This window comes from Sturnira hondurensis, unplaced genomic scaffold (genome assembly GCF_014824575.4).
Source record: "Sturnira hondurensis isolate 20B ecotype Veracruz unplaced genomic scaffold, ASM1482457v3 Scaffold0022908, whole genome shotgun sequence".
Taxonomy (NCBI): domain Eukaryota; kingdom Metazoa; phylum Chordata; class Mammalia; order Chiroptera; family Phyllostomidae; genus Sturnira; species Sturnira hondurensis.
The window spans coordinates 9,632,559-9,648,191 of NW_028095539.1; the positions used below are offsets into that span (position 1 = coordinate 9,632,559).

General features: G+C 65.6%; 4 protein-coding genes across 6 annotated transcripts; 1 reads left to right on the forward strand and 3 right to left on the reverse strand.

Moving 5' to 3' along the window:
* Window positions 1–2: 2 nt before the first annotated feature.
* Window positions 3–1,525, reverse strand: LRRC26 (leucine rich repeat containing 26). 2 transcript variants are annotated; one of them, XM_037036540.1, is made up of 2 exons: window positions 483–1,525; window positions 3–370 (listed from the first exon to the last, which is right to left on the reverse strand). In XM_037036540.1, the coding sequence occupies exons 1-2, from the start codon at window positions 1,138–1,140 to the stop codon at window positions 87–89; spliced, it is 942 nt and encodes a 313-aa protein (XP_036892435.1). In that variant the 5' UTR covers window positions 1,141–1,525; the 3' UTR covers window positions 3–86. The 2 variants fall into 2 exon arrangements, with proteins under 2 accessions (XP_036892435.1, XP_036892434.1); XM_037036539.1 differs by having other exon boundaries at window positions 3–400; window positions 483–1,521.
* A 528-nt stretch (window positions 1,526–2,053) lies between these two features.
* Window positions 2,054–4,116, reverse strand: TMEM210 (transmembrane protein 210). Its single transcript, XM_037036621.1, has 4 exons — window positions 3,011–4,116; window positions 2,711–2,846; window positions 2,458–2,487; window positions 2,054–2,352 (listed from the first exon to the last, which is right to left on the reverse strand). The coding sequence occupies exons 1-4, from the start codon at window positions 3,096–3,098 to the stop codon at window positions 2,175–2,177; spliced, it is 432 nt and encodes a 143-aa protein (XP_036892516.1). The 5' UTR covers window positions 3,099–4,116; the 3' UTR covers window positions 2,054–2,174.
* Window positions 4,117–5,252: 1,136 nt separating this feature from the next.
* Window positions 5,253–12,994, reverse strand: ANAPC2 (anaphase promoting complex subunit 2). Its single transcript, XM_037036559.1, has 13 exons — window positions 12,779–12,994; window positions 11,890–12,512; window positions 10,700–10,832; window positions 9,647–9,821; window positions 9,163–9,282; window positions 8,697–8,814; window positions 8,055–8,236; window positions 7,740–7,881; window positions 7,506–7,581; window positions 7,214–7,417; window positions 6,059–6,188; window positions 5,649–5,884; window positions 5,253–5,564 (listed from the first exon to the last, which is right to left on the reverse strand). The coding sequence occupies exons 1-13, from the start codon at window positions 12,968–12,970 to the stop codon at window positions 5,352–5,354; spliced, it is 2,544 nt and encodes an 847-aa protein (XP_036892454.1). The 5' UTR covers window positions 12,971–12,994; the 3' UTR covers window positions 5,253–5,351.
* Window positions 12,995–13,045: 51 nt separating this feature from the next.
* SSNA1 (SS nuclear autoantigen 1) lies at window positions 13,046–14,732 on the forward strand. Of its 2 annotated transcripts, none has more exons than XM_037036560.1 (3): window positions 13,046–13,133; window positions 13,614–13,849; window positions 14,251–14,732. In XM_037036560.1, the coding sequence occupies exons 1-3, from the start codon at window positions 13,082–13,084 to the stop codon at window positions 14,356–14,358; spliced, it is 396 nt and encodes a 131-aa protein (XP_036892455.1). In that variant the 5' UTR covers window positions 13,046–13,081; the 3' UTR covers window positions 14,359–14,732. The 2 variants fall into 2 exon arrangements, with proteins under 2 accessions (XP_036892455.1, XP_036892456.1); XM_037036561.1 differs by having other exon boundaries at window positions 13,614–13,813.
* Window positions 14,733–15,633: the final 901 nt, after the last annotated feature.

Below are 15,633 nucleotides of genomic sequence, written 5' to 3' on the forward strand. Positions count from 1 at the left end.
ATGGTCTGTGTCAATTGTTGATGCCTATAGGGAGTGCGAAGGAGGGCAGGGAATGGGGGGAGTATTCGGGGTCAGCAGCGGCCCACTCAGACTTGGGCAGTGGCAGCGGGGCTCCCAGGTTCCGCCGCGGAGGCCTCGCGGAGGCCAAGGTTCAGAGGCGGTCTCCACGTGCGGCAGGTGGTGGCGCGTTGGCGGCGCGTGCGCCAGGCGGTGAGCACCGAGCCCAAAGCCAGGCAGGTGGCCAGACTGGCGAGGAAGGAGACTGGCCCCAGCGTATACACCACGACCCGGTCCCGCGGGGTGAGTGGCTGCACGCAGTGACGGAAGGCGGTGTCGGGCAAGGCGGTCAAGAGGTTGAGCGTCTGGAGCCCTGGCGACACGCAGAGCAACATCTCGGCCTCTGCAGGACAGGAGCTCGGCGTCAAGCAGCGGCGAGGCAGCGACAGTAACCGCCCCACCCCACCTGCTCCCCGAAGGCTCACCTGGCGTGGGTCGCGGGTGCCTGCGCAGCCAGGCGCAGAGTGGGCGTAGAGCGCAGCCGCAGGCCCAGGGGTTGCCGCGCAGACGCAGAGAGCTGAGGGCTGGAAGGCCGGCCAGTACCCCGGGCGCGAGCGCAGTCAGCTCGTTGTCGTGCAGGCTGAGTGCACGCAGCAGCGGGAGCGCACCCAGCACCGTGGGCTCCAAGCGCGCCAACCGGTTGTCCGCTAGCGATAGTTTGCATAGCGCGCGTAGGGACGCGAAAGTGCCAGGAACCAGCGCCTCCAGCTGGTTGGCACTGAGATCGAGTTCCTGGAGCGCGCTCAGGCCCCAAAAGGCCCGAGCGTGCACCCAGCGCAGCCCGTTCTCGCGTAGATCCAGGCGCAGCAGCCCGCCAGCGCCCACGAAAGCTCCGGGCAGCAGCGCGCGCACACGGTTGTGATCCAGCAGCAGCTCGCGTATGCTCAGGCTCAGGCCCGCGGGCACTCCGGGCAGCGCACGCCCTGAGCAGTTGGCCTGGCCGCCAGGCGCGCACGCACACGCCTCAGGGCAGTCCCGGGCGCTCGGGGTTCCCGTGGGGGTGGCCGTCCAGACTGGCCATGGCGATAGCAGCAGCAGCAACAGCGGCGGAGGCCACCGTGAGAGAAAAGAGGGGCTCAGCATGGGGACAGCCGTGGGACTCGCGGTGCGAAGGCTGCTACCCGTGTGTCCCTGGAACCTGTCTGTCCCTTCTGCGCCGGCACAAATATTAACTCTCTGGCCCAAGTGCCAACAGTTCCTGTCCCGCGGCTAGTCCCGCCTAGGGCGGGGGCTAGGCACACAGCCAGGGCCCTGCACTGCCTGCCACCTGTCCCGAGAGCCAGGCTCCTCTTGGTTCCACGCCAGAAGCAGCGCTGACGAGATGCCCCCATCCTCCCATCTCCCCTGTCGCCCACCATCCGGAGCCGCTCTGAGGCCTGAGCAGCCGGACCAATTGCACCTACATGGGTGCCAAGCCCCGAATGGGACCCGGTGCACCCTGCTCCTCATCCCAGTTTCTGCTAGTCCCAGGCTCCATGGAATGACTGTCCTGCACAAGTACAGTGAGCCCCCCAGCCCCCTGCCCCCGCCGCCTTCTCAGAGTGGGTAGGGTCCCATCCCCAAGGTGCGTGATTGGTAGAGCAACAGCATGTGATGCGGAGCTGAGCCCAGGGGACAGGCTGGGCGGCGGAAGGGGCCGCACACCTGCGGCAGGGGCGACAGTCTCATCTGCCCCAGCCCACCTCCCGAGGACCGTCCTGGAATCTTAAGGGGCCTGTGTGGGTGGGCAGGGCACCAGCGCCAGACCTCTTACCCCACGCCACTCCCCCTGCAGCCCCGTCCTGTTCTGGGGTTTTCTGCGGGTGGGGCGGGCAGGGGCCCAGGATCCCTGCCAGCTGGACGGGACAAAGCAGCAGGAAGATTCTGGGCGGATCTGGGCTGAGGCTCCTGCAGGAAGAAGTGGAAGATCAGGGCGTGGCCCTGCCCAGGCCCGGGAGGAGAGACAGGGGTTGCCTGGTGCTACACGGCACACCCCTCCCCCCACATCGAAGAGGAGCTGGCAGAGGTGCAACACAGAACCCCCTCCCCGAGACCCAGCCACGCAAGGGTTCCCGGAGGACCTCGCAGAATCACTAAATACTGTTTAATTCCCTTCCGACAGCTGCCCACAGTCCCACTCAGGTTGGGGGGGGCTTCTCCAGAGTCAGGGAGGGGTCCATGGGTATGGTCACGAGGCTGTGACCCTCTAGGGGCGGCATCAGGGCGACCTCCAGCTCGGGTTCCATGAGGTGGGACTCCATGTGCACTGTTTGCAGGTCCATGTGGTCTTCCTGGACCCCAAAGTGCTCCACCAGACTGCATGACAGGGCCTGGGTCAGCGCTCCTGGCAGGACAGCGAGCGTGCCTCCCCGGGGGCAAAGGGCAGGGGACAGGGGGAAGGCTCACCCTTGGGTCACTCACCTGCTGTCCATGGTTTCGGGGCACGTTTCACTGTGGGGACAAAGGCAGGTATAACCCCTGGAACAACTGGGCTGGGCTCCTGGAGCCCAGAAATGCCCCCCGCACCTCTCCCCAGCCTATAGTCTGGGAAGGCCATGCCCAAGCCTCTGGTGACACGCCTCCCCTGGGGGTGGGGCAGAGGCCCCTTTCCTGGCAAGACCAAGGCTCCAGGGAGGGCAGCCCTTGCACCCCCCCAGCCCCGGGGCGCACGCACCTCTTACTCCGAAGGACGCCGATAACGACGATGACAAGTGCGAAGAAGCAGCTGGCACTGATGCCCACCAGCACCACGAGCAAGGCGACGAGGGCCTCCCGGCTGAGGCCAAGGCTGCAGTCGCAGTAGGTTCCAGCTGCAGAGACAGGACATGAGCAGCCAAACGGCTGTCACCAGCTGCTGGTGGAGGACGCCCAGGCCCCCCCCCCATCCCGGTGGTCACCAGAACACTGATGCATCCAGCCCACCTGGACAAGGGAGGGGCCCTGGTGAGGGGTGGGGTGGGGACAGGAGAAGCACCTGCAGCAGGGAGGAGCAAAAGGGACAAGTATATCAGACCCAGGGGGCTGCCAACCAGGCAGGAGCCAGGCTGGGGACCGGGGGCCATGTCCAGCCCCAGCCTCACCGCACACACCTCTGGACAGAACTCACTGGAAGGCGCTGACCTCACAGTAGAGCTGTGAGGTGGGGGAGTGGGGGAAGGGCCTCTGCTGGAGCTTCACTCACCCTTGGGCACAGGGACTCGAGGAGCCTTGTGGGGGCAGCTGTGGGGGGACCAGGTAGGGTGGATGGGGAACCACACCTTGATGTCCTGGCCAGATCCAAGGCAGAGGCAATGGTGGGGCTGGAACTTCATAGGAAACAGGGCGGGCAGGTCCTGCTCATGGGCCCCTGGGGTAGCACAGACAGTGGCCCCCAAACCCAGGGAAGTCTGCCGTGGGCAGCGCCAGGCCTGTTTCCCTCAGAGTCAGGCCTGCAACAGCTCAGGTGAGACTTGGGAGGTGACTCATCACCCTCCCTGCAAGGCTGGGACAAGCCGGGGCTGATGGGGGTCAGGGAGGGGCTCTTTGGGGGAGGCCTGGGTCCATACCCCAGTGATACCCAGGCCCACAGGGCTCTCAGGGTCCCCGGCCCCGCAGATGGTTCTCCTCCAGGGGCAGGGCCTTACAAATGGCTGCCGGCAGCATCCAAGGCTCAGGCTTAAAGCCCACCACCACCTGGGGACCTGCCCACCTGCCTTCGCTGAGGGCCTGGTCTGTGCAACTCCCTGAAGACCAGGCAGCACTGGTCCAAGGGACTAACAAGCAGGCCGGTGTGGCCGGGGCTAACCTCAGCTGCCTGGTCCTCCTGCCCTGGCAGCTCTGCCAGGAATCCTGGCAGCAAGGGGAAGTGCCCCGCCCCACAGCTGACATTCAGAGCTGGGGGTGGTGCACAGCTGGGGCCCAGCTGGCCCCTGGTCATTCGGGACCTCCCAGACTCCTGACCCAGGTGCCCTCTCCGGATGGGGCCCTCCGGGACCCAGTGGCAGCTCTGTGCCTGTTGAGTGACCCAGGACGCACTGGGTTACACCACACTCTGTGTCCAAAGGCACTCGGAGCAGGTGTGCCCACGTGCCTATGCCTGGGGCCGACGCCGCCCCCACTGCCAGGCCGGTCCAACGGGTTTGCATCCTGGGGTGAGGAAGACCAAGGCACACCTGGGCCGGTGCAAAGCGGATGCTGGCGTTGGGAGACACAGGCCCCCTCCCCACCCCACCAGAACTCAGAGGAGACCGGGAAGCCTCACTGCCGTGACCACGGCATCTGACTCCCAGCTGACAGGCAGGTGGGGCCAAGGAAGGGGCTGCCAGCGTGTCAGGCCCCTCCAAGCACAAAAGCTGTGAGCCAAAGCCCTGCCCTGTTCTCCTGCAGGCCCCGTGGCAGGCAGCCTACTCCAAAGTAGGGAGGGGAAGTCCTAGATTTGGGAATGCCACTCAGGGCCCCATGCAGAGCCAGTGGCCAAGAGCAGAGGTGGAGGTAGCCTGAGGGGACCCACAGGGTGCCTGGGGACAGCCACCAGGCTAGAGCAGCTCCTACCTGACGAGGGAGGCCAGGGCCTGGGGAGCCTGTGCCCTCCCAAACCTCAGAGACCTCCGGATCCCTGACCAGCCCCCCTGACCAGCCCGAGGCTGGGCTCCCAGGGTGATCGTCTGGCGCTGAGCCCGGAGCCCTGGGCCCCCGACCACACACTGGGGTGCAGAGGCAAGCGGCTTTCCTGAGAATATCCTTCACCGCGGGCTCTGAGCGCCGTGGCTGGTTGGCTCTAGCGTAAAACAGGCGGACCGGCGTCCGGTCCCCCTCGCCATAAGGGCAGGTCCCCAGCAGGCCCTCCTGCTGGGGACATAGGAAGCTCCCGGCCTGGCAGGGACGCTTGGCCACCTGTACATCTCTGGTGGCCTGATGGAACTCATGTGTCCCAGCAGTGGTCCTGGGGCTCTTGGCCCAGAACTCAGGGGCTAGACACTCAGGCCAGGCAGAGGGAGGTGACCCCCAGGCTCCTTCCGAGGGGTGGGGCAGTGAGGCTACAGCTGAAGGCCGGCACGTGGCTCAAGCCCATGAGCCGACTCCCTCAGGTTGAAAGTGCAAACACAGGTGTGGGGCCCTGGCCAGCTGTGTGGGCCGCCCGCTCCAGGAGGCGGGCCCTGGCAGGCTGCAGCGGAGAGGCAGCCTGGAGGGAAACCCGGTCACACGTCCGCACGGCCCCACAAAGCCACCCAAACAGGAAAGAACGAGGAACAAGCAGCTTTACTCTGCACCCTGGGGACTGGGCTGGGGTGTGGTGGAGGGGGGAGGCCCAGGCAGGCGGGGATGGCGGGGCGGCGTCAGCTGCAGCCCTTGGGCAGGCGGTAGACGCCGGCCGCGCAGACCAGCTGCTGGTCGCGCACCTTCTTCTGCAGGAAGGCCTGCAGCTCCTGCAGGTCGATCTCCGCCAGCGCGGGGCCGGTGACCACAAACATGCGCAGCATGCTGAAGATGCGCTCCAGCGACAGGCTCTCCAGGTTGGTCAGCATGGCCTGGATGTACGTCCAGAAGAGCTGGGGGGACAGGGGCCCTGCAGCGGTCAGCGGGGCTGCCCCCCCGCTGCTGCCCACAGCCCCAGACCAGCCACGCCCACACACCAGCAGCTCCTCCTCCTTCTGGTCCGCCTGGGAGGCCATGCCCGAGTCGCTCTCGTCGTCACTGTCGAGGAGCACCATGCTGTCACGGTCCTGGGGACGCTCCTCCTCCACCACAGAGAAGGTCCCGGCGGGCTCCTCCCGCAGCACGCCCTGCTGCAGCCACACGGACAGCCGCCGCCGCAGCAGCGCCACTGGCATCTTCACCGCCTTGCTCAGCGCCTCTAGGGTCCAGGTGGCTGTGCGGGCAGTGGCCGAGCACTCTGGGTGGGCTGGGCCAGGCCGTGCCTCCCTCTGCCCCGTCAGCCCTGCCAGACCCCCTGGGCACGGGGATGGGAAGGGGCTGCCCAAGTCCCGCCTGCCCCTTCGGTACCAAGCACCGCAGGCAGGGCCAGGAGGTGTGGCCAGCTCACCTTGGTCCTGGAAGTACAACAGGACCACGGCCTGCACAGGGGTCACGGCCACGGACAGGGTGCGGTCTGCCAGCTCCACGTCCATGGTCACCAAGCCCAGCGTGTGCTTCCAGCTGAGGGTGCGCATGGCCTGTGGGGGGCTAGGGTGAGCACGAGCGGCCGGCCAGCTGCCAGGGGAGGAGAGGGTCCGCCCCGTGCCCCAGGCTCAAGGAGGCAGGTGGCAGCAGGTGGTCTCCAAGTCCCACCGCCCGGCCACCACAATGGGACAGCAGGCGCCCAGCAAGCTGGGCTGCTTTCCATCACCGCCCCCAGGACGGCAGGCGACCTGACTGAAACGCGTGTCAGGTGTCATTAGCTGAGGTCCTCGTGGGGTGGACCGGCCCGCACAGAAGTTGACCCGAGTCCTCGTAAGAGGAAGAGCACACGGAACACAGACACAGGAAAAGACTGCACAAGGAGAGAGGCAGAGAGGGACCGCAGGGCTGGCCCCACCACCGGGCAGCTGGGCCCCTCCCACAGCCATCTCGGGGAGGGAGGGGCCCCTGCAGCCCAACCTCAGAGTCTGGCCTCCAGGGCTGACGAGAAAGCTCAGGGTTTAGTTGCTGGGTTTTGTTACCCTCACCCGAGGACACTTTCCCTGCTTTCAGAGAGGGAGGATGGGAAGCAGAGGAGCACCCATCGGCTGCCTCCCGCCCGTGCACGACCGGCAATCAGCCCACAGCCCGTCAGCTACGGGACGACGCTCCAGGCCACCAGGCCGCACCTGCCAGGCCGAGAAGCCACCTGGTCTGTGCCGCTTCGTGGTGGCCCCACAGGGAGTGGGTTTGGGCCCTGAGAAGGGTGCTGCTCTAGCACAGACCTCGATCATGGGCGTGGCCACAGAGCGGGGTGACAGGCAGAGGTGGGGGTTGGAGCAGCCTGTCCCTAAGAGCCCAGACCGCCTGGAAGGGACAGGTTCTGGACACACAGGCAGTGGAGGCAGCACCGGCTGCTGCCGAGAAGGCACAGGTGACGCAGAGACACGGACGCAGGCGGGCCCGGCAGAGGGAAGCACGGCAGATGTGAAGGCCCCGGGAGTGTGCGGCAGAGCGGGCACCGCACACGCTTGGGCAGTCTCGCCGCTGGGTGCAGCCCCACCCGGGGAGGCGGCAGTACCTTCAGCTTCTCGTACTTCCTGCAGTAGGCCTCCAGGGCCTCCCTGATGTCCTCGGGGACCTCCAGTTTCTCCTCCTTGAAGGGGGGCCAGAACTCGCTAGACAGGATGACGGCATAGACCCCGAAAGGCGGCTGCTCCTCCACAGGCCGCTTCTCGTCCTCCTCGCGGATGTTGGCATTGATGCGGCGGGAGTCGGCCATGTCCTGGGAGGGCGGAGGGGGAGGGGAGGGTCTCGAGGAGGGTGGAGCAGGGCAGGGGGAGGGCGGGCAGTGGGTGGGGCCTGGTGCGCACCTTCAGCATGACCTCGCAGAAGTGCATGGGGGCCTCGCCAAACCGCAGCTTCAGCAGCTCCACGTTGCGAATCTCCCTAGGACGATGCGTGTCACGGCTGTGGTGGCACCTGCTCCACACAGGGCCACCCCGAGGTCTCCCTGGGCAGCAGGGGGCACAGGGTAGAGCCTTCCCCGGGCTGAGAAGTCCAGGTCAGCACCAGAATGCACTGAGGCCAACAGAGGGCGGTCTCACCGCTCGGGGCTGAAGCTGAACTGGTGCAGCAGGCGGTCGGCCAACAGCGATCGATACTCGTTGATGAACAGGTCTTTGCTGCCGTAGATGCTGACCAACAGGCTGATGATGTCGGAGGAGCGCCGCTTGGAGCTGGACTTCCCTGCGCAGAGGGGCGGGGGCACCATTGGCACCTGACAGGGACAGAGGCAGGCCCCCCTGCTGGGTGCCAACCCCCTCCGGCCTCAGGGCAGGTGTGGCAATGACCTGCAAAAAACAATGCCACCAGCTGGACCCTCCCCACAGTGCAGAGCTGGCAGGCTGCAGGGCCCAAACCTGGATCTGCGTCCACCGGGTCAGGGACCCAGTCCTCGGGCTCGCCGGAGTCGTCCTCACTGTCCTGGCCCGTCTCCAGGCTCGCCGGGTCCGTCTTAGACAGCTCGACAGCCAAGTCCCCCGTCCCATCGGAGTCCCCCGTCAGCCCGGCCACAATCTGCCGCACTGTGTCCTCCCGGGTCCTGCCAGTGTGAGGGCGTGGCCCTCAGGGCGGCTCAGTGCCCGCCCACCTGAATGCTTGACACCCCCCACCCCTGTAGCCAGCCCCTTGGCCCCTGTGCCAAGGACGAGCCCATCAGGCTTTTGATCAAAAAATGAAATAAAACAAAATACACCACCCCTGCCTGGGAGCCACAGGAGCGAAGATGACCAGATGGGCTGGCGGGGTTATTCCTGGCCCGGAGGTGGCAGGTGCCCCCAGCTCTGTCCCCGCTACCCGAGGGGCTCTGGGCGGCACCTTCTGGAACCAAGGCTGCCCCCTGGTGTGGGACCCACCTCCTATCAGCCTGGGGCCAGGTCAGCTGGGCCACCCCTCTGTGCTGGGACGGGGGAGGGCAGGGCACGGGAACACAAAGCCACTGGGAGGCAGGAGAGTGGCCAGGCCACAGGGGCGGAGCCAGGAGCCCGCCACCAGGCACTCACCGCAGGTAGCGGCGGACGGGCTCGCAGGCCACCTCCAGGATGACCATGGAGGGGTCCAGCACGCGTAGCGCCTTGATGGCGGAGATGTAGAGCGTGATGATGTCACACGTGTTGACGCCTGCAGGAAAGGGGCAGGGTGACGGCTGTGCCCAGGATGGCATGGGGCGTGGAGGCAGCCCAGGCCGGCCAGGAGATCTTCCGTGGCCACTGTGACCTCACACCCAGATGTCTGCAGGGAGGGGCCCCCTCCCCTCACAGGAGGTTTCTCCAGAACTTCACCAGATCTGAACACCCTCCAGCCAAGCAGTGTGTCAGGAGCCTGTGTAGTACCCCACCCCCAGGCCAACCCCCAAAAGATACCTCACACTGCTCCATAACCCACTACAACCCCAGGCCCTGCAGGCAGCTGGGAGACTGGGCTGGGGCTCCTGGGTCTGGGCCCTGGCATGAACAGTGGTGGCCACACCTGGGTGGAGCAGCCGCGTCTCCAGGGCAGCCTTGAGGGACACGAGTAGCTGCTGCCTCTGGTCGGTCCGTTCCAGGCAGTACTTGAGGTCCTCCACAGCAGGCCGGGAGTCTGGGAAGTCTGCAGGAGAGGCCAGTCCTCGCACACCGCGTGCCCGACAGAACAGGAGGGCGAGCAGCCCTGCCCACACAAGGCGAGGGCCACCCCGTGGCACCCCGCGTCGCCCTTGTGCCTGTAAGCGTCCACACGCTTGATCACAACTGCCCTCAGAGGAGGCAGATGGAGTGCTGAAGGGCCAGGGCAGGGGCGAGGCCAATGGGCTGGGCGGACACCAGAAGCACTGTCCCCCAGCCCCACACCGGCCCTGATCAGACGGGGCTGGGGAAGCCCATCCTGGGAGGGGGGCAGCCCCACCCAGACCACACGGCCCCAACCACCTGGGAGCGCTGCAGGGCCGGAGCCCAGGGAGGGTGACGGGGCCGACCTCGGACGATGCTGAAGAGCTCCTCAATGCGCAGGCCGGCGTAGACGCGGTAGAAGAACCTCTGCACGTGACAGCGCCAGCGGTGCAGCACGGGACCAACCTCGGGGGACGCCGGCCTGGCCGGGCTGTCCTGCAGGAACACCTTGCCCAGCCAGCCAACCACCCTCTCGATCCACTGCCGGGAGAGCACAGGTATGGGGTTCATGCCCAGCCTGACCCGGAACAGAGGTGGGGACACAGCAGAGCCCTGGGCAGTCCCCAAAGCCACCTGCTGTGGAGGGCAGAAGCCCATCAGCACCAGCGGGGGAGGGGTCCTGAGGCCCTCTATCTGTGCAGCCCTGTCCCTTCCATGCTGCAAGAGCGTCCCTGACACGCCACAGAGCAGAGCACAGGCTCACCCCCACCCAAGAGGCCACACGCACGAGCCCCACATACTGCTGCTCCGTGGACAGTGAGAGACCCCTCTGCACACAAGCAGGTCCCCTCTCATATCCCCAGAAGCACACGTCTCCCCGACTGTGGGACGCCGAGAGGGTCACTGGACAGTCTGCAACCCAGGGCGACAGGGCCACCCCAACCAGGCCTCCAGCCCCATGCTCCAGACCCCGCTGCGGGGCGCCTGCTTTGAATGTCCCCATTACAGCTAATCTGCACCCTGAAGGCAGACACTGGGACAAGGTGGGGAGGACAACTAGGAAGTAGGAGCGGGCTGGACAGCCCTCCATGGTGGGTCCCAGCTCCTCCACGACTCTGGGGAGCCCAGAGGCGAGAGTGGACCATGCCCCAACTGTGCGGGCACCCCCAGCCCCTCGCTGCAGCCCACTGACTCTCAACATGGCCTCCAGCCAGGTGACCCTGCACAGACCTTGCTGCACATGACACAGGCTTGTCCTTGCTGTCACCAAGGAGGACTCCCCCAGGGCCGGCCTCCACTGTCAGTGAGTCTGTTCTGCAGACACTCCACATCCTGGCTGCTTCTAAAGCCAGTGGATCCTGTTTGCCAGAAACCCACTCCCTGGTCCCCAGGGGCAGAGCCCGAGAGAGTGGCCTCACCTTGTGGAACTCGCGCAGGAAGGAACGCTCGTACTCGCCGCGGCAGCGGTCCTCCATTCTCTCCCGGGTCACCTGGTGCAGGGTGACAGTCACGGCCTCGGCGCTGATCCGCTCTAGCAGACTGAGCCGGTGCCTAGAGAAGAGCCCCACCCATCAGCCAGCAGAGCCCCGATGCTGGGAGGGCGGGGTCCTACCAAGGGCTCTGTCCTCCCCAGCTGGCCTCTCTGCCTGGGCAGGGATGGGGGCTGCCCCTGTGTGCACAGTGCGTGGGGCTACCGGGGGTCAAAGCCTCATCCCCCAGGTGTGGCTATGACACAGCAGGTGCAGTAGCACAGGGACCCACGAAAAGGATGGCTTCCTCCCCGTCTGTGACTGCCGTGTGGGCAGGACCCAGCAGAAGCCCTCAGGGCCTCCTGACCCCTGCCAGCAGCAGGGCCACCCCCAGGTCCTGCCAACGGACTCTCTGCCCAACAGCCCACACTGCTGCACTTCACTCAGTGGGACGGGCTTGTCCTGAGTGGCCAGGGGGGTGGATGGCCTGCAGAACAGGACCTGGCTCCAACAACAACAAAGTCCTCCCATCTCCAAAGGGCTGGAGGGGCATCTGCCTGCCTAGCCCTTGGCCCCTGACCTCGGGTGGGTGCCACAGAGTAGGGCAGCCCGCCCGTCTTCTGCAGCTGCAGGGCAGGATGGTTGCCATTGCTCCCCCGAAGTCCTGCAGGGAACTCAGGCCCTGGGTGGAGCGGCTCAGTGGACTGAGTGCTGCCCTGCACCCCAAAGCGTCGTCAGCTCGATTCGCAGTCAGGGCACATGCCTGGGTTGTGGGCCAGGTTCCCAGTGGGGGGACATGCGAGAAGCAACCACACAGTGAACTCTTTCTCTCTCTTTCTCCCCCTCTCTAAAAAGCAAGTGAACTCATTTTTTAAAAATAAGAAGTCATGTAGAATCTTAACCCAAACAAGATACGAAACCCTGAGGTAGTGTGAATGACAGGGACACATATAAGTGGTGTGTCAGGTTTACAGAACAAGGGTCCTGGCAACCCTCCCTCCACCATGTCCACAGCCATCGGGACTGGTGGCAGAGTCCCAGCCAGCATGCCTGCTCCCTGCAGAGGTCAGCTGGACCCAGGGGAGTGAGTGAGCAGGAGTCGGGAGGAACCCACCCAGCCGCACAGGCCCAGTACTCACAGGACCTGGCTGAGCTGGTGGAACTGCTCCAGTGCCTGGCGGCACCAGCACTGCTGCTTGTCACTACCACAGCCTGCGCACAGGGGACTCTGCAGAAGCCGGTAGTACCGGCGGCGGGCATATCGGCTGTCCAAGTCCCCCTCCAGTTCCGGGTCTGTGCCCCCTTCTCCCTTCCTCTTACTCTGCATGTAGACTCTCAAGAAGCGCCCATAGAGGCGCTGGACCATTTCCTGAAAGGTTCTGGGAGTGGAAAAGAACAGGACGCCCCTTAACGTGGTGTGGACCTTGTCCCGCAGCCCTTGAGCACCGGTGCCCATCAGCAAGCCCAGGCGAGTCCACTTCTCCAGGAGCTCCAGGCTGCGCAGGTAGGGGTCCAGGCGGCTCTCCAGCAGCCCGAAAGCGTCCAGGAGAAGCAGGAGGCACTGCGGCTCATCCGCACAGTTTTCGCGCTGGGAGATGGCATTCCAGAACTCGAGCGAAATATGGGCCTGCAGGTCATTCTGCAGCACCTCCAGGAACCACTCCTCCAGGACCGAGTGCACTCCGTGGGCCCTCAGCACCTCCACCGCCGCCCGCAGCTCCTCTTCCTTGGGTGGGACTGCTCCGCTGGTCCGGGAGGACGCCTGTAGGCAAAAGGCCGTGGGAAGCAGTGGAGGTGGGAGGGCAGGGACAGGTGGGGAAGAGACAGAGCGGAGGCTGCGGAAACGCCGCCGCCCCTCCTCCGCGACAGGGGCTTCCGGGGCGCCGAACGAGGCCGGACCATGAAGGAAAGAAGCAGTACGGAGGCCGGGGACACACGCAGCCACAGGCACCCGAAGATGCACGCCCTGAGGCAGCCCGCAGGGTCCCCGAAACGCCGCGCGCACGCCATTCTCGCCCTGGGCCTCACCAGTCCCAGCGCGGCCGGTGGCACCAGCCCAGTGCTCACGGTGTTCCAGGCCACCAGCAGGTCCTGCGTCGGCCCGAGGGGGCCTGCCGCAGCCAATGCCGCCGCCATGGGTGCCCACCCGCTCCCAGAGCCGCCCGGCGCCGCGCGCAATGATGACGTCAGATTGTGTGCGCGCGGCGATAACGCACGCATACGGGCGCGACGGTGACGCAGCCGGTGAGCGCGCTGCCGGGCGGCGGTGGGCGCGCGCCGGCGGCGATGCGATATCGGCGGTTGGAGTGACTGGGACACCGGGAGGCGACCATGACCCAGCAAGGCGCGGCGCTGCAGAACTACAACAACGAGCTGGTGAAGTGTGAGCGGCCGCGCGGCGCGCCCGCAGGGCAGACGGGGAGGGCGCGGGGCCGGCCGCCCAGGCAGCAGCTGGCCGGCAGCGCTCCGCGGAGTATGTTGTCCTGTCTCCGCGGGGATGGCCCCGTCCGGACGGCGCGGAGGCCGTTCGGACCTTCCCAGCGCGCAGCCGTGGTCCGGCCCGCACCAGGGGTTGGGTGGCTATGAAATGATCAAAAAATAAGACAAACAAAAAAACCGAACGGCCTGAGCACGCCCTGACTCCAGGCCTCGCGCGGGGTGGTCCGTGCGGTGCTTTCTTGAACTCTGAGACCCCTGGGAGGTAGGACACCGGCCTGGCCCCGGGGCAACGGGCCGGGGCAACGGGCCGAGCCGGCGCCTGGACCCTCCACCACCGTGGTGCCCCATGAAGCGATGGGCTGCAGAGCCAATGGGGTGGTGCGCCTTTCCTGCCCGCACCCACGGCCATGCCCCTCGCCTCCAGGCATTGAAGAGCTGTGCCAGAAGCGGGAGGAGCTGTGCCAGCAGATCCAGCAGGAGGAAGAGGAGAAGCAGCGGCTGCAGAACGAGGTACGGCAGCTCACTGAGAAGCTGGCTCGCGTCAACGAGAACCTGGCTCGCAAGATCGCCTCCCGGAACGAGTTCGATCGGACCATCGCAGAGACCGAGGCCGCCTACCTTAAGGTGGGGCTCAGGGCAGCTCAAGCAGCCTGGGTCCAGGCAAGTTCCCCTTGGCTTCTGGCCTGGGGTGCACACAGTTGGAAGTGACAGGACTGTGGCGTTCCCAGGCCCACCATAGCATGTGGGCCATCCGTGGTGCCTGGCTTGATTCGGGTGGTTCTGTGCATTGTAATCGGTGCCCTGTGGCATGTTCCAGTCTGCAGGCAGCAAAGTGGCAGCAGGGGCCAAAGCTAACCTGGCTCTCCAGGGTGTAAAGGAGCGGCGTTAAGCTAGATTCTCAGGGGAAAGGGCATTACCAACCCCATCCACCTGCCCCTCAGGGGCTCCCTCTGGCCTGCTCTGCCCCACAACCCCTGCGGCCTGGCCCTAGGACAGCAACTGAGATGGGCCGGGCTGTGGGGACTCCCAGTAGGACAATCACCACGTGTCTCTGTTCCTAGATCCTGGAGAGCTCCCAGACTCTGCTTAGCGTCCTGAAGCGGGAAGCAGGGAACCTGACCAAGGCCACAGCCTCAGAGCAGAAGAGCAGTGTGGGCAAGGACAGCTGACAGGGCCCCACCGCCTCCACCGACAGCGTGGTCCCCAGCGAGTCAGTCTTCAAAGCAGCAGCTGCCAACTCCACTGCCCCTGAGTGATGAGTCCCAGTGCAGCCCACCAGGTGGGAGGGGCCCTGGCCATGTGCTCATGCAGAGGATGGGGAGGGTGGGCTCTGGCTGTGCTCTGCTTGGGGCCTTTAGCCCCCACCCCCTCACTGGGCCACGGGGAGGCGCTGCTTCTAGTCTCAGCATTTTAGTAGTGCCCTCGTGGCCCCCTGCCAGCAGGTGCCCAGGCCAGGTATTTGGGCAGGGACAGGAGGCCTCCTTCATCCCTGAGTTCACCCTAGTGGCTGTGACTGTTAATAAAGGTTGTCTTTTTAAAGATTCATGCCACCCCGCTGCCTAATGTGGTGTGAGGGGGTACTGAGCACCTGCTGTGACTCCCAAACTGCCCCTCCTCACCGTTCCTGGCCCCCTTCACCTGCTGCCAACATCCAGAGCCCATCCTTTGCCAAGGGGCTTTGTTTGAGGGCCTGGGCACCCAGCAAGGGCTGTGCCTCAGCTCCGTGATTCCAGATGCTGCTCGGGACAGCACCAACGCCCCCTGCCCTCCCTGGCCACCCACCAGGCGTGCCCACTGCCAAATTAGAAGTGTGCTGGGACCCTGCCTTCCTCTCCGGGTCCATCTCTGGTGGCCGTGCTCACCCCGTTGGGGGTCCCTGCAGCAGTGTAACTGGGGGAGTAGGGAGAGGCAAACACGTACAGGTTGAGAGTCCAAGTCCAGAAGAACTAGGGCCCACACCTCCTGGGAAAAACACCAAAGACGCCTTCCTCCGTTCTGAGCCTGGACTCTGCGGGAGGGACAACCTCATGGTCAATACTGCTCGGTAAATGGCTCTTGTCCTGGGATGCAGCTGAGTGGGCAGCCGGGCCCGACCGGGAGCAGCTCCCACTGGGCAGCTCTGCACCTCCTGTCGCCTCCCAGGGCCCACCGTGTTTCCCTGTCAGCTGCTAGCACCAGCCCCACAGAAGCTCAGAGGCTCTGGCGGATCACGGCGTTTTCCAAGCCAAACAGGAGACAAGATGCCTGAGGCTCGGCCCACCCCATCTCCTAATGCCCTTCCAGGCTCTCAGCCCTTCAGGAGAACCACTTCAGACCCAACAGCTGCAATGCCCGTCCTCCTGCCCCTGCCTGTAGTCCAGGCCCCTGGACATAGCGTGCCCTCTGGACAGGAGTGAATGCCCACTGGGCAGGTGCTGGAGAGCTGGGTAAGAGAGGGCTGCCCA

What these genes read in the sequence shown, in the direction of transcription:
- TMEM210 (XM_037036621.1), bottom strand. Translation starts at nt 3,098, where the DNA reads ATGGCCCCCGGTCCCCAGCCTGGCTCCTGCCTGGTTGGCAGCCCCCTG. An exon ending in TTTGCTCCTCCCTGCTGCAG is followed by an intron (nt 2,847 to 3,010) that starts GTGCTTCTCCTG and finishes CTGTCTCTGCAG; the next exon opens with CTGGAACCTACTGCGACTGC. An exon ending in CCCGAAACCATGGACAGCAG is followed by an intron (nt 2,353 to 2,457) that starts GTGAGTGACCCA and finishes CCTGTCATGCAG; the next exon opens with TCTGGTGGAGCACTTTGGGG.
- LRRC26 (XM_037036539.1), bottom strand. Translation starts at nt 1,140, where the DNA reads ATGCTGAGCCCCTCTTTTCTCTCACGGTGGCCTCCGCCGCTGTTGCTG. An exon ending in GCACCCGCGACCCACGCCAG is followed by an intron (nt 401 to 482) that starts GTGAGCCTTCGG and finishes CCTGTCCTGCAG; the next exon opens with AGGCCGAGATGTTGCTCTGC.
- SSNA1 (XM_037036560.1), top strand. Translation starts at nt 13,082, where the DNA reads ATGACCCAGCAAGGCGCGGCGCTGCAGAACTACAACAACGAGCTGGTG. An exon ending in CAACAACGAGCTGGTGAAGT is followed by an intron (nt 13,134 to 13,613) that starts GTGAGCGGCCGC and finishes CCTCGCCTCCAG; the next exon opens with GCATTGAAGAGCTGTGCCAG. An exon ending in CTCAAGCAGCCTGGGTCCAG is followed by an intron (nt 13,850 to 14,250) that starts GCAAGTTCCCCT and finishes CTCTGTTCCTAG; the next exon opens with ATCCTGGAGAGCTCCCAGAC.
- ANAPC2 (XM_037036559.1), bottom strand. Translation starts at nt 12,970, where the DNA reads ATGCGTGCGTTATCGCCGCGCGCACACAATCTGACGTCATCATTGCGC. An exon ending in CACCGGCCGCGCTGGGACTG is followed by an intron (nt 12,513 to 12,778) that starts GTGAGGCCCAGG and finishes TTTTGCCTACAG; the next exon opens with GCGTCCTCCCGGACCAGCGG. An exon ending in AGAAGGAGGAGGAGCTGCTG is followed by an intron (nt 5,565 to 5,648) that starts GTGTGTGGGCGT and finishes CTGTCCCCCCAG; the next exon opens with CTCTTCTGGACGTACATCCA.